General features: G+C 33.9%; 2 protein-coding genes across 3 annotated transcripts; one reads left to right on the plus strand and one right to left on the minus strand.

Moving 5' to 3' along the window:
* Nucleotides 1-620: 620 nt before the first annotated feature.
* Nucleotides 621-8229, minus strand: LOC126968967 (WW domain-containing oxidoreductase-like). The gene is made up of 6 exons (XM_050814225.1): nucleotides 8101-8229; nucleotides 5737-5830; nucleotides 4911-5164; nucleotides 3276-3455; nucleotides 1602-1869; nucleotides 621-1189 (listed from the first exon to the last, which is right to left on the minus strand). The coding sequence occupies exons 1-6, from the start codon at nucleotides 8121-8123 to the stop codon at nucleotides 926-928; spliced, it is 1083 nt and encodes a 360-aa protein (XP_050670182.1). The 5' UTR covers nucleotides 8124-8229; the 3' UTR covers nucleotides 621-925.
* Nucleotides 8230-11021: 2792 nt separating this feature from the next.
* LOC126968901 (pre-mRNA-splicing factor ATP-dependent RNA helicase DHX16) lies at nucleotides 11022-15019 on the plus strand. 2 transcript variants are annotated; one of them, XM_050814060.1, is made up of 6 exons: nucleotides 11022-11119; nucleotides 11518-11884; nucleotides 12318-12454; nucleotides 12571-14134; nucleotides 14237-14639; nucleotides 14776-15019. In XM_050814060.1, exons 2-6 carry the CDS (start codon nucleotides 11556-11558, stop codon nucleotides 14995-14997), a joined length of 2655 nt encoding a protein of 884 aa, XP_050670017.1. In that variant the 5' UTR covers nucleotides 11022-11119; nucleotides 11518-11555; the 3' UTR covers nucleotides 14998-15019. The 2 variants fall into 2 exon arrangements, with proteins under 2 accessions (XP_050670017.1, XP_050670016.1); XM_050814059.1 differs by lacking the exon at nucleotides 11022-11119 and having other exon boundaries at nucleotides 11304-11884.
* The last annotated feature ends 423 nt before the right edge of the window (nucleotides 15020-15442 follow it).

Consider the following 15442-nt stretch of genomic DNA (forward strand, 5'->3'; position numbering starts at 1 on the left):
TACCCTTTAGTTTAACTTACGGATACATTGCTGTCACCGTTTAGTGACAAGATCTTATCTATCCATAATTATGTCCAATACAGTTAAAGTCCAATGCTATCTGTCAATAGGTTCTTAAATGTAAGTAAGCGTAAAAGGATAGATTTTTCTTCATCTAGTAAGTTAGATAGGTTATTGAAAACGGCCGCATTTCGAGTCTCACTGGCGCGGGCGGTGTGCTCTGTAATATCGATTATTAGGCACGTTAAGTCTCTACAAAATCGCACAAAAGAAATCAACTAATTTTTAAATATATCCATGAAACTACATTTTTTTTAATATTTAAGTTATATCTCTAAGCTTTGTACGATTCAATGTTTGGTTTTTTGTAGTGAGATGTCTTTAACTGATCGGTATCTTGTAGTTATGAGATTATTTCGGTTTTGTATAGGTGATATTTGACAAAACTAATTTTAAGTCTCATTACAAATTAACCTTAAATTTAATTTGCTGTAAGTGTGATGTGTTAATGAATTATTGTATTATAATGCATTTATGTTATATAATAATGCATGTTTATTGTTAATATTTATACTGTATCTTGTGGATGTTACATTATTAAAATTCAATAAAGAAAGTCGTTTATTTAAAATGTTTTATTATATAATATTTATTAAAATTAAAAGAGAAACGTCAATAATTATTGTAGAGGGCTTAGATAATTTATGCGACTAGATAGAGCCTCTTGCTGCTAGACAACCGATGAAAATAGGCCAGAAATATTACTTTATTGTGCGTGACAAGCTACTTCATACACACGCTATTTGTGTGTCAGCATTGTACAAAATAGAGGTAAACTGTCAACATATTTTTTATCGCCGTTTGCACAGCTGTCATAGTCTATTTAGACGTATAAATGATCTAAGGTAGAGGGTTAATGAAAGACTCAACCAGAATAGTTAGACATGAGTGTGGCCTCGATGGAGGGTTCAGCCACGTGGTCGGTGTCAGGACGCACGATGCTGTAGTCGTAGTTGGGGATCCTGTCCCGCAGAACGTCACGCACCAGGTCCTGGACCTTGAACGACAGGTGGGTATCCCGCGCCAGCTCGGATTCCTCGCAACGAGTACAGTTCTTTATGTAAAACGTTGTCACATCCTTCAGGTCGGGCGAAGTGGCACAATAGGTCACAGCACTGGCCGCTTGAGGCTGTCGAACAATACGTCGGCTTATTAATAGCTATTATATTATTATGTATTCAAATAGCATCGTAATTTTTTTATGGAAGTGGAGGTCAAACAAAAGCACAGGTCACCGCCGCCCACATTCTCTTGCAACACCAGAGGAAGGAAGACAGTTTCTAGGCGCTAATTGTTGAATAAAATACATAATATAAACTCAAATGTTTTGAGTTTTCTTGCGTGTTAATTCCGCCAATATTCGTAAATTAAAAGTTAGTAAGATTAAAACAATTCGACACGTGTTTCGCCTCTACACGAGGCATCCTCAGGAGATGCTGCCTCGCCAAACACTGGCAAGTAAGTCTCGTGCCATCTCAGACAAATATTGGAACTCAAAACAGAAATAACGCCCACTTCAATAAATTTACATATAAACTTACCACTGTTTTGGAAAACGGTAGCATTGAAGTATACAGGGCTTCGTAGACCCACCAGTTACGAGGAAGACGAGTCTTGATGAATGAACCAGGATGTGCACAAAACACAGATCTTCCCGTATACAGCCAACGGTAGCCTAAATAATGCATCGCTAAGAGACCGCACAGCTTTGATATGTTATAAGATTTAATCGTTGTGTACTCCTTCTGGGGTAAAGATAGGTCTTCTATGGTCGGCGATAGCCGTTTTTCTATTGGCCAATTAATATTTCTGAAAATTAAATGGTTGATAAATTAAGATATGTTAGTAAGTTCTACTTAGGACAGAAGGCAAGAAAGTCTTAAATCGGATCATTATCATTCATCCTTTTTCTTATCAAAATTCTATTTTATTACCGAACTAGCTGCTGAATGCGATGTCGTTTGCCCGCGGGGATGTTATAGAGCAGCAACTATGCCACGACAGTATAAATTATATATACGCTAAGGTACATGGAAACTACATACAAACGTTTGCAACGACACACGCACACAGACGCAAGGTCTCAACAAGGCCAATAAGCGGACGTCGCAGTGCTGTTAGTCGCGTTGAGGTATCGCATACATTAGGTATCTGCTTATTGTGTGCGTGAGTTATATCTAACATTTGTACGTAGTTTCCATACTGGTTTAGCTGATATTATTATGTATAATTACATACAGCCACAGTGTAGTCAGTATATATGATATACTGACTACACTATGGCTGTATGTAGGAAGTTATAATATGTACCTATCCTTTATTGTTGTTCCGACTTCTTGTTAATATTCACGCAAAATTTGAAGTTTTCGCGTTTTGCCCGCACATATAAAGTATATTATTGGATTTATTATTGTTTGTAGAACAGGCAGAAATTATTCTTTATAAACATTTTTCTTTGCAATGATTTTATTACATGTAAGTATACAAATATAGATAATTGATATCTTTTCACCACTAACAAGGAAATATATGGCCGCGACCAACGACTTGTTTACAAAAAAGCATCCAGGACTACTTAGTTTACAAAAAATTGTCATGCCATGTGTATTCAAATATTTAATAAACTTCCCGATGCTATTAAAATGTTGAATATCGGTCCTTTTAAAACTCAATTATATCAATGGCTAATTAATTACAATTTTTTTGCTGTATCTGACTTTTTAAATTTGAGATTTTCTTTTTTATAATCTTGTGTTTAACTTTGACTTAATATGTATGATGTATATGACATGTATTTTTGTGTAGATGCTAATATAATCTAACAATGAAATATTATGTGCTGTAATCTTAGAATTTTATTATTATATAATGACGTGGAGGTAATGTAATTTGTATGCCCTTTTTGGCTGATTCGTATAGGATTTTTTTGTTAACTTTTATACACACATTATGCAAATAAAGAATAATTATTATTATTATCATCCTGAAGCTGTACTTTTTGAGAAGAAAATTTTGATCTCTCGTTAAGTTAAAATATAATAAAATCAAAAACAACACTAATCAACTCAGGGTTGCCTACAAAACTTTATCTAAGAATGACAAGGATTTTTTATAAATTTATTACGTATATTTCTTTTTAATTTAGCATTCTAATGAAGAACTTTGATTAGTCAGTCATAGATGAACTTATAACAATGAATGAACCAAACGTATACCTGTGCGATTCCGATGATGTGAAAATGACTCTTGCATTTGGAGAAAGTAATTCTTCCAGTCGCAAAAGCAAAAAATATTGACTCAGGAAATTCACTTGAAACGTTGTCTCCAAACCATCTTCAGTAAGTGACCATGGTAAGCCAAAAGTAGCAGCATTCAATATCAAAATGTCGATATTCCTGCAAGATGAATTGTTCGTTCGAATTCATGGTTAGAATGAATAGTTTCTATACCAATCACTGATTTGCTCTATTTCAGGCTTTATTTTTTAATTGAAACCATTACCAACTAAAAAGTCGTCTGTTTGTTATATTAGACGGTCAAACTGGCATGTGGCTCACCCAATGGAAAGTTAATCAGCCGCCAATCAACCTCTGCAACACCGAAGGTCAAGAGGTGCATTGCCGGCCTTTAAGGCAAGAGTATGCTAGACTTGAAGATATCAAAGACATCTAAAGTGAATAGACCAAAAATTCTAACATAAGAATGACGTCCGCGTCAATCAATTACGCGGGGGCATGAGCGTGGCATCCATGACGCGATCAAAATTAACCAATCACTTCAATTCCCGCCAAAAGCGGTATGATAGAAATGTATATTAAACGATCAAATTCTAACATAATTGTGTTGTGTAAATGCCCAGAGTCGGCAACTCTCATGATTTGGTAGAAACACAATCACATATTTTATATTTATATGTCAATTCTGCTCACTGGTGATATATAATGTTACTGTGAGCGTTTTTGTCGGTTTGCACGATCTGTATGAATGCCGATTGAACGCGCATCAAACATCAATTTGTTATAGAGTTCACTTGACCTCTGCGCAGCTTAGCGGCCTGGTTATTGTTGGTATATTTCATTTAAATGTCTTTGGTCCCTATGTTCTATCGGTTCGAGAAAACAGCTGGTAGCAAATGATTCTACAAAGTGGCTGTGCGATTAAAAGTTGCGGTTGTGGATTGCCAGACGTCCACGTGATTTGTATCATTCGATTGCAAAAATATCAGTGAAAAAAAGGTAGCTATTGACATTATTGTTGACTGTACTCATTTTAAAATCATAAATACATTCTATGTGGCTCTCTTAGTCCCATACTATGTAATGTATTGGTCTATTTTGGGTTCAAGCAATGTGTCTACGACTTAACACTAACTGCAAAATATTTTAAAAATGATATTTTTTTTTCTTATTATTTCCGTGTTTGAATATATTAAACCTATTTGTAGTGGGTATTTTTGTTTAATGGTTATTTTTAGATTTGGCATGATATTGCTTTATTTTGAAGATGCGATTTCTAACTTCCTATTTAATTGTGACTTGAGCTAATGGTACCATTTTCATTAGAACCCATTTAGTTCGCCGCCGTCGAAAAGGGATTGGCCATTGGTTAGTCAACTTTGACAAACAGACGATCTTTTCTAAAAACATTCCGTTATTTTTTGTCAAATATACAATAATCGCTAAATGTTTGCCTGCAGAGTTTGAGATTTTTCAATTTCTCTAAGAATGCATAGGAACCAGATTTTTATTAATCTTGAAATAGCCATTCAAATAAAAAAAAAAACAAATTGCTTCAAAAACGACGGAGTTTTAAAACAGTTTGAATAAGGTTGAAAATAAATGAATACGTACTTCTCCTGCTTGATAATATTTTCCGAACATTTTTCCACAGACGCCAAAGATGCAAGATTTATTTCGTACATCTTGAGATTGTTTGGTTTCTCGCATACATTTTTGGCCACGATTCTTGCTTCGTATGGATTACGACAGGCCATGAGAACCCTGCAGTCTCGTTTGTTTAAGCAACGGGTGACCTCAAGTCCGATACCGCTGTTGGCCCCAGTAATTAAGCATGTTTTATCCGACAAATCAGCATCTCCCATGACCTTAAATTAATTATACATGCATAATCATTGTGAAAGGAAGCTCCGTATTCCAGAACACGTCTAAATACAAAAAGCCGTTCAAGTTTGTTGCTCTCACTGTCTTCATGACAGTACATGAAAAAGAAAACAATAGGAAGATACCTACACTTTTTCGTAGAAACCACATTGAGACGGCCTGCGTCCTGAAATAGCGAAACACAGCGTTGATCCCAATGGACCAATTATTAGTAATCGTTACATTTATGTGACCGTTACGGTACTGATTACTTGTATCTAAAAGGTAGACATGTTCTTATTTAGACTATATTTAATAGGTACGTAAGCGATCTCAGTTTGATCTGAAGAAGTTGCTTCAAAAAAATCATATCCTACAGATATATTATGAATTCTTCGTCAATTTTCCTAGCAATGAGATATTTTAAAGAACTAGAGTTATAAAAGAATTTATCGACCCAGTCTCATGACAGAATAGAAAACTGGGTGATGTTTTGTTACGTAATTAGATAAAAATAAGAGGAATTATAAAGCGCCTTTCTAACACCTGATAATAAAACATATAACATGCAGGTAACCTCGTCAGCAGTCGGTCCATGAATCCTTACGAATTGCACTTCTTGTAACGCTCCTTTTATCAAATTCGATACTTTTCTGTATGTTGAATATTGCCTGAAATTTTTTGGTTCAATTTAGGTAACTGAAAATATTTATTTCCTACATCATGCATTATGGACAAGAGCTAGCCATATTGTGATGTACTAGCTGGCCCGGCAAATGTTGTTTTGCCATATAAAGTATAATTCACGCGATAGTTTTGTAAGTAATAAAATATTTCCTATACTATAGCCTGTACATCATTTTGTTCTATTGTCAATAGTTTTATAGTTTTTGCAGCGCACGCAAAAATAGGTCTTCGATTTTACACCTTGTGTTACAAAATAGCAATTTTATATACGGATCCCTAATTTTGAAAAAAAAACATAGTCTATAGCCTTCCTCGATAAATAGACTACCCAACACTGAAAGAATCATTCAAATCGGACCAGTAGTACCAGAGATTAGCGCGTTCAAACAAACAAACAAACACTGCAGCTTTATAATATTATAATTAAAAAATAGTATAGATAATGAGATTACATGGAAGCATACTGCTCCTGCTCCGCGGGACCACACTAAGTCTAAGCGTATGCTGAGTAATTATTGCGTTGTGAACCTTGTTTGTATGATAATAATCATCCAGAATTTTTTTTTATTGCCGAGAAATTAAAACTTTTCATATTAAGTATGTTGAAAGAAACCTACTCGTAGAAGTGACTTCTTGCAACCGCCTCAGCATGCCAAGAAACTGTCCCGTATGTAATGAATTATTTTTTAAAACGACAACGCAAAACTGTCTCGCTACGTCCCAGCAATCGCTCGTGGCCTATGTCTGCCTCACCTGCCCTGCTCTGCAATATGTTTACTGTGCAGTGCTGCGTCACCTGCGTCTCAACATACGCTTAGCCTAATAAGTTACTAATTATTTATTTTATTTGGTGAATCGCTATACAACTCATGCATTACTTTCAATTATTGTATTATTGTTATTTTTAATGTGTGACAATATTGTTATTAATGTGTGACAATCAAAAGTGCCTGTCATGGTCTAATTGAAATAAATAATTTGGATATTTTGAATTATAACGGCCATAGTTTAATTTAAATTTTCACCGTCAAAGACACCTTGCGAAGGCTTTTGATTGCCTGGATTTCAGTACTCTTTTACTTAAGTTTTGCGGTCTTTGCAACAATTTTTTTGTCAATATTTATGGTATATAATCAAAAGACTCCAATGTGGAGATAGGTGTGCCAGAGAATTTCATCCTTGGCCCGTTCCTCTTTATTTCTCATACTTGCGAGGGCAGGATTTCTTTTCTTTATTTGTCTCCCAAGCTTGTCCCAGACATGCTCTTTAGGGCTTTAGTCGGCCGAGCGTGCTGGACACCTCATAACATTGATAGCCACATCGCGAAGGTAATCACCATCTACGTCCGCATTATCATTCATAAAAATAAATCCATCTCTTATTAAAAGGGCTAATAGCACTGATATGGAAGTCAAGGTTCTGTTTTCTAAAGCTGCTGTTAATGATAAAATGGTCATTTCTGGTCATAGTTTTCCATTTAAGTTCCTTCCCTTCTAGTCCGTAAACTGTCCGTTCTGCCGATACCTCTTGTTTGTAATGCCCACTTTCAAGCTTTCCTCGGAGTTATTTCTTCAAGACAAATGTCCTCTATGGAAGCGAATAGACAAAAACACTGTGACCATCACCCGTATCTTCTCCAAACACAGCATCGATATTGCGATCTGTTGTTTCTGCTGCTTTAGTTTCGCGACAAAATTCGTATTGATAGAAAAAAAAAATTGCACTTTAACCAATCCAATTTTTTAAGGATACCTAAACGAATGCAAGCTGTGGTTGCGACAAGAATAGGTAACACTTCATTCTACAAATTTGTTTTTTATTTGGTCCCCCTCGGGGTTCATTCTTCAAGCCAGTTTCTTCAGGTGCGTTCATTAGCTAGGCTGTTTCCTCTCCAAACACACAAACAACATTAATATTATCACCTGTTCCGTTAGTTCCTCGGCTTTGCTGCATTAGTTCTTCGCCCGAATAAGTGTCGTCTGATAACACTACAAGACGAGGATTTCCTCTTGCATAACGTTTATTATCAAATAAGAATTTACAATAAAACATCGTTAGTTAACAGAAAGTACGATCTTATGTAAGATGTAACGATACAGTAGGAAGTAGACTGCCAGAGTCACTCTAGCAACATGTTATATTATGCAATATTGTTAAAATGGATGGTGGTTGGCAGCATTAAGCTTGTTTTAAATATTAAGATCATATAATAAACATAATGACTACTTGATAGAATGGGAATAGGAGCACTAACCGTATCATTTGCCAGTAAAACATTTTGATAAAGTACTAAAATTGCTTTTGTTATATAATGATACTTAAATACGTATCAGGCTAAGGAAAAACAATTATCAATTATTATCAACATTGTTTTATGGCTTTGTCATAACAGTGACGCAAAAATTGGATTTTTTTTATGAAATTTGTATGTTATTTAACTAAAAAGTTTTTACACCTTTGTACGTGTTGAATTGGTGTGTTGGTTATATCTAGTTTGATTAAAACAACAACAAAAAAGAATAAACATAGGTTTTGTTGTTGTTGTTGTGTAAAGAAATGTTACTTATTGTGCAATTGTCTCCAAAGTGGAAGACTTTCGAATCACATGATGCGTGTTCTAATAAGTAGGTAACAGACATCAAAATCATAACTCTTAAACAAAACCAAGTCTCGTAACTCAGTAATTCTTCTACCGTCATTGTATTTATTTTAAACATAAAATATTTTTAATATTGTTATGGTCACATGTGATAGTGCCAGATTAGCTAATTACGTAATAACTTAAGACAGAATGACTCCTAAGTCGGGACTGAATAAATTCACCAACTTGGTATTACATCTTTGTTTGCTAGAAGTGCCCTAAAGTTTTGATGATCGGTCAGGCAGTCAGTGAATGATAGAATTAAGAAACTTTGACTAGTTATAATTCTGAAAGTACTGGTTCAAATTGAATGAAATTTGAAATATACAGTGCTGATACAATGTCAGCATGCTTACTGAAATGCAGGCTTTCAATTTTATCACCAACAAAGTTATAGGGAGTGAACAATGGTCTGAACTACTTCGGACATCCTTTCCCGATGCCGTAGTCCAGTCTGAGCAGTCCACCGTTATCGAAAATGAAAAATAGTCGATTCATCTGAGATGCATGAACAAGAAATAAAAGCGATATAATGGACGTGTCCACGGGAGTGTGTTTACTCTCAGGGTGCGGCTGTTTTGTTGTTTTTCGAAACGAAACAACCACTCGTTGTTTTTAATTTCGCTCTAACCACTGCGTTCCAAAATCGCAATTTGCATCATGCAACATTGTGGAGCGTGATAAAAATAAACAACAATATGTTTCCTGTAGGAAATAGAGAGGTACCTATAGACAACAGACGCATTATTATCTGATTGGCTGGTGATGACTTATGATGTTCTTTATCATTACTTATTTTATTTATTTAGAGCATACATTTCAAAAACCAAGATACAATAAAAGAAAAATATAAAATATAATTTATCAATATACTCAATTGCAAGAAAGCTCCCGTTAGGTTTATGGGCAAAAAATTCTTGGTGTAGGTTAGAGTTTAGACCATAGCACAGTAAAAGTAGAACTCGGCTCCATCAAAACCGGAGCTATCGTTTTTTAAACTAAAGTACTATAGTATATTATTGATATTAAGAATGATTTATTGTTGTATTATTATTATTATTATAATTAGTAGGTATTTTAATTATATATCGATTGTAATAAATTCGTGAACATATTTTAAAACTTTAGCTAAGAAGGCGGCTGTAATATTTAATATCAAGTTTTTTTTATGAGTGTTTGTTAATGCTTTTCGAGAATGTTATATTTATTTATTTTGGACAAAAATAGTTCCATGTGTTTTGTCATGGTTTACGTGGGTGTTGAAACCAATAGCAGCTAGTGCTGTCAAAATGAAAATTCAAGATGGCGGCTGCAAAAAATTATCAACTTTTTCTTCATCTGGTTTTCGAGGGTGCTGAAATAAATAGTGCTATCAAAATGAAAAAATCCAAGATAGCGTCTGCATGAAATTGGCAATTTTTGCGTCATAGGTGTCGTTTACATGGTTTTCGAGGGTACTAAAATAGACAGTGCTGTCAAAATGTAAATCCATGATGGCAGCTGCAAGAAAATGACATCTTTTTCATCATGGGTGTCGTTTTCGGATTGTGGATGTTGAAACTGAAAGTGCTGTCAAAATGTAAATCCATAGTTGGACCTACATGAAATTATCAACTTTTTCTTCATGGGTGTTGTTTTCATGATTCTTGAAGCTGATAATGCTGGAATTTTGAAATAAAATTGTGTGTTCACCTTTGTCCGAGTTGTAAGAAACGAACCCGAGATTGAACTTTTTGCTCATGCAAGCCTAAACACCTTTTCTGATGAAAACGACTAAGAGTATGTTTTGTTATCTTTATCAGACGTTTGCAATGGCTTTGTCTTAAAGTCACATATTGAATCTCGAAATGTTGTATTTGACACAGAAACACCGGAAAATCTCGAAAATGATACCCATGTTATTTTATTGAAAATGTCACATCCACTACCTTGGATCTCGAAATGGGTGTCATATCTGTGATTGACACTCCCGAAATTCTCGAAAATGATACCCATATTGATTTTCTTGAAAATGTCATATCTGCCATCTCGGATCTTAAAATGTGTGTCATATTTGCAATTGACACTCCCGAAAATCTCGAAAATGATTACCCATATTGATTTGATTGAAAAAGTCCAATATCCACCATGTCGAAATATATGTTAATAATTGCTCTTAACTGACACTCACGAAACCGATAATTGCCCCGTCTAGACATGTTCGTGGGATGATTCTAGGGAAGAGTTTCTTAAGACTTTCACTAATTTCTAACAAAGTTAAAAAAAAGTGAAAGTTGTAACTTTTTAAAGTTAAGTTTTTATAAACTTTAAAAACAAATATTTCAAAGATTCCCGTCAATATTTCAACGAAAAATTAAAAATAAGTATTCGGGAGAAAAACATTCAATAAAATGTTTGTTTTTATATATTACAGTCATTATATAGACTATAATATTACATTAGATACTGTGTAGCCATCATACATAGACTATACATAAAAATCTTACGCTTTTTACTTTTTTACGCTCCCCAACACCCCTTAAGGAATATCGTTCCAAAAATACAGTCGAACTGTGAACCACCTCCTTTTTTAAAGTCGGTTATAAAATAACCTGATAACCCTATTGCTGCAATGAAGTGTCGGTACGTTTAGGTAAGTATTTTATCAACAAGGCTTAATTTCCATACTGTCACATATCTCTACTGTGACGATAGTCTAGTATTATTGTTGACCTCCATTTTATTACTTTTGACCTTTCTTGTGTCAAAACTATCACATTGTCATAAATGTCAACTGTCAACAATATTTCGGTATAGTGTCTATTATACTCTCGAAATGTTTATTGTTAGTTTCAATAGTTTGTAGTTTATAAAAATTAAGAACTATCAATATATATTTGTAACTTTGTAATAATTTTATTAAAACCTTCCGCTCATAACAAGTTATATTTAAACCGATTTTTTCTAGTGGATATATTTAGTTTTCATCTACTAAGATTCTCCTTTTTTTAACCAGATTTTTATGTGTACATGATTGATATTATGCTGCAGGAAGAGCTATTATCGGATGTTTATTAATATTTAATGAAATGGAAAAGCGAAGTAAACGACAATACTCATCCTCGGAGGAAGATAGTGCTGAGGAATATCGCAAAAAAGATATAAAAGAGCGCGATGAGTTTGCAACACGATTGCGAAAAAAGGATGAAGAGAAGGTGAAGAAAGTAGCTGAAGCTCACAAGAAGACATATGAAGAAGCAGCTAAACGACTTAAGCTAGAGGCCGAGGATCGGGAAAAAGTTTTGCCCAAACTTCGAATCCAATCCCGCAGAAAATACTTGCAAAAGAGAAAAGATGACAAAGTTGTCGAATTAGAAGATGACATCGCAGATGATGAATATCTTTTTGAGGAAAATGTGTAAGTTATGCAAATAAATATAGTGTGCATCCATCAAACTGTAAATGTGAAATAAAACTGTTTAGTTATGGTTATAGAAACAATGCAACCACCAACTATTTGAAAACATATTTTCCTGGGGATTTTCAAATATATGATATATTTTCAAATAAATAAAAAATTTAACAATAATTAATGAACTTAATAGTATGATTGTTTTTTGGCCAATTTTTTGTTTTTTTTCTTATCTGATCAGTAGTGGAGTCTTATTATGTCATAATAGCAGTAGGTTTTTATTGTCAGTCAGCAAGGGAAACTTTTTCAGTTGGTTTGGTTTTTCATTACTAGTTTATTGATAGATATTTATATGAAGCTATAACTATAATTTATCTATGTATTTTAATACTATATCAATAATATTATAAAGAACTTTCATAATTTTGTATTTATCAAGGTTAACAGAAAGGGAGAAGCGAGATAGAGAACACAAGAAAACAATATTGAAACTAGCCAAGGAACATGAGAAAGCTAGAGAATTGGAGAATATCCAAAGATATCACATGCCCCAAGATCTTGGGAAAGGAGAAAAAGGTAATAATTATGTATTTATATTTAAATAAATCTAAGCAGGTTATGAACAAGATTCTTTGATCAATTAGTATAGTTAATTATATCTCAAAGATTAACCTTTTGACTTTGTATTTCAGGGGAGTACATTGAAGTTGATGAAAATGAAAAGTTGCCACATGCAGATCAAAGGAAATGGGAACAAGAGCAGATAAAATCAGCCTTCTTTAAGTTTGGTGCTAAGGATGCCAAAGCCCAAAATGAATATGAACTACTATTGGATGAACAGATTGATTTTATACAAGCCCTTCAGCTGGAAGGTAATAAAGAAAAAAAGGAGGAGGAAGAAATTTCAGAACATCAAAAGATACGAATGACAATTGAAGAAACTAAAATATCACTGCCTGTTTATCCCTTCAAGGATTCACTTATTCAAGCTATAAAAAATTATCAAATTTTGATTGTGGAAGGTGAAACAGGTTCTGGTAAAACTACTCAAATTCCACAGTACCTTCACGAAGCCGGTTTCACCCAGGATGGAAAGAAAATTGGCTGTACTCAACCAAGAAGAGTAGCAGCTATGTCAGTAGCGGCTAGAGTATCCCAAGAGATGAATGTAAAACTTGGAAATGAAGTCGGTTACAGCATTCGTTTTGAAGACTGTACATCAGATAGAACAATAATAAAATACATGACAGATGGTACTCTACATAGAGAATTCTTATCCGAACCTGACCTTGCCTCATACAGTGTCATGATAATTGATGAAGCTCATGAACGCACATTACATACTGATATTTTATTTGGTTTGGTTAAAGATATTACAAGGTTTAGACCAGATTTAAAATTACTTATTTCAAGTGCTACATTGGATGCAGAGAAATTTTCGACCTTTTTTGATGATGCCCCTATTTTTCGAATACCAGGAAGACGGTTTCCTGTAGATATTTACTATACAAAGGCTCCAGAAGCAGATTACATAGACGCCTGTGTGGTGTCAGTGCTACAAATTCATGCTACACAACCACTTGGAGATATTCTAGTTTTCTTGACTGGGCAAGAAGAAATTGAGACATGTGTGGAAATGTTACAAGAAAGAACAAAAAGACTTGGAAAAAAATTAAAAGAACTCCTCATATTACCTGTTTATGCTAATTTGCCAAGTGATATGCAAGCTAAAATCTTCGAACCAACTCCTGAAGGAGCAAGAAAAGTAGTCTTGGCAACAAACATTGCAGAGACTTCTTTAACAATTGACAATATTATTTATGTTATTGATCCCGGTTTTGCAAAGCAAAATAATTTTAATTCTAAAACTGGAATGGAAAGTCTCATGGTTGTACCAATTTCAAAAGCATCAGCTAACCAAAGGGCAGGTAGGGCAGGGAGGGTTGCACCAGGCAAATGTTTTAGGCTTTATACAGCCTGGGCTTACAAATATGAACTAGAAGACAACACTGTTCCTGAAATACAAAGGATTAACTTAGGAAATGCTGTTCTAACATTAAAAGCATTAGGAATTAATGATTTAATCCATTTTGACTTTCTTGATCCTCCCCCTCATGAAACATTAGTTTTGGCATTAGAGCAACTATATGCTCTAGGTGCTCTTAATCATCATGGAGAATTAACAAAAGCTGGAAGGAGAATGGCTGAGTTCCCTACAGATCCTATGCTGGCCAAAATGTTATTAGCAAGTGAAAAGTAAGATAATTTTTTTAAATGTTGATATATTATCAATAATAACATCAAACTCAATTTAGTCAATAAATTGCAAATTATCTAATAATATTTAATTTGTTGCAGGTATAAATGTTCTGAAGAAGTGGTGACAATAGCAGCTATGCTATCAGTTAATAGTTCTGTATTTTACAGACCAAAAGATAAAATAATTCATGCGGACACAGCTAGAAAAAACTTCTTTCATAGAAGTGGTGATCATTTAAGTTTAATGAATGTTTATAATCAATGGGTGGATTCAGACTTTTCTGTTCAGTGGTGTTATGAAAATTTTATTCAATACAGATCAATGAAAAGAGCAAGAGATGTGCGTGAACAACTGGCAAGTCTCATGGACAGGGTTGAAATAGAAATGGTGTCAAGTTTGTCTGATGACACCAATATAAGAAAAGCAATAACTGCTGGTTATTTTTACCATATTGCAAAATTTTCTAAAGGAGGCCATTACAAAACTGTCAAGAATAATCAAGTAAGTATTTACTAGACTTTGTCATATAGAATACAAGCAATAATGGTTTGCTCCTCATTGAAATAAGACAGAAATTTTAGTCTAGATAGTTGTCAAATTCCAAAAACATGTTATTATCAAATTTATTTCATTTCAGACTGTAATGATTCATCCAAATAGTGCATTATTTGAAGAACTTCCAAGGTGGGTTATATATCATGAACTAGTGTTTACCTCCAAAGAATTTATGAGACAAGTTACTGAGATTGAAAGTAAATGGCTATTAGAAGTTGCCCCACACTACTATAAGTCAAAAGAATTGGAAGACTCAACTAATAAAAAAATGCCTAAAACTGTTGGAAAATCTGCTAAGATGTAATAAAAAAATATTTCTATATATATTTAATATTTTCATTTATCTATCATATGTTTAGCCAAGTTTATACTTTATACCATAAATTCATAATGATCAGTAGCCAAAGGTGTGAAAAATTTATAGTATAGTATCATATTTAAAGAAATAAATTGAGCTAATAAATTACATTTATTTTTCAACAATCTCTAACAAAATCATTAATTATATTTGAAGCATTATAATTTAAAAATCAGAAACCCGGCCTTTTCTTTCCCAGTCTCCATATCTAGTTGGCTCTGGACCTCTGGGCCCTCCAACTTCTCCAGTGTTAGGATTTGTATCATTTGGCCAAGCTGGTAAAGCTTCATCTTTTGGTGATTTAAGTTCTGCTTGTTCTCCTAAATCTTCAATTGGTGTAGTCTCTCTTAGTTTCTTTCTGAACTCGGCCAGTCTTTTAGACTCCATTTTA

The sequence above is a fragment of the Leptidea sinapis genome, chromosome 17 (assembly GCF_905404315.1).
Source record: "Leptidea sinapis chromosome 17, ilLepSina1.1, whole genome shotgun sequence".
In the NCBI taxonomy this organism is placed as follows: Eukaryota; Metazoa; Arthropoda; class Insecta; order Lepidoptera; family Pieridae; genus Leptidea; species Leptidea sinapis.

Coding starts and splice junctions, on each gene's coding strand:
- LOC126968901 (XM_050814060.1), top strand. CDS start 11,556: ATGGAAAAGCGAAGTAAACGACAATACTCATCCTCGGAGGAAGATAGT. Junction 11,885..12,317: donor TATCTTTTTGAGGAAAATGT/GTAAGTTATGCA, acceptor GTATTTATCAAG/GTTAACAGAAAGGGAGAAGC. Junction 12,455..12,570: donor TCTTGGGAAAGGAGAAAAAG/GTAATAATTATG, acceptor TTTGTATTTCAG/GGGAGTACATTGAAGTTGAT.
- LOC126968967 (XM_050814225.1), bottom strand. CDS start 8,123: ATGTTTTACTGGCAAATGATACG. Junction 3,456..4,910: donor AATATTATCAAGCAGGAGAA/GTACGTATTCAT, acceptor TTCATCTTGCAG/GAATATCGACATTTTGATAT. Junction 1,870..3,275: donor ACATCATCGGAATCGCACAG/GTATACGTTTGG, acceptor TTTAATTTTCAG/AAATATTAATTGGCCAATAG.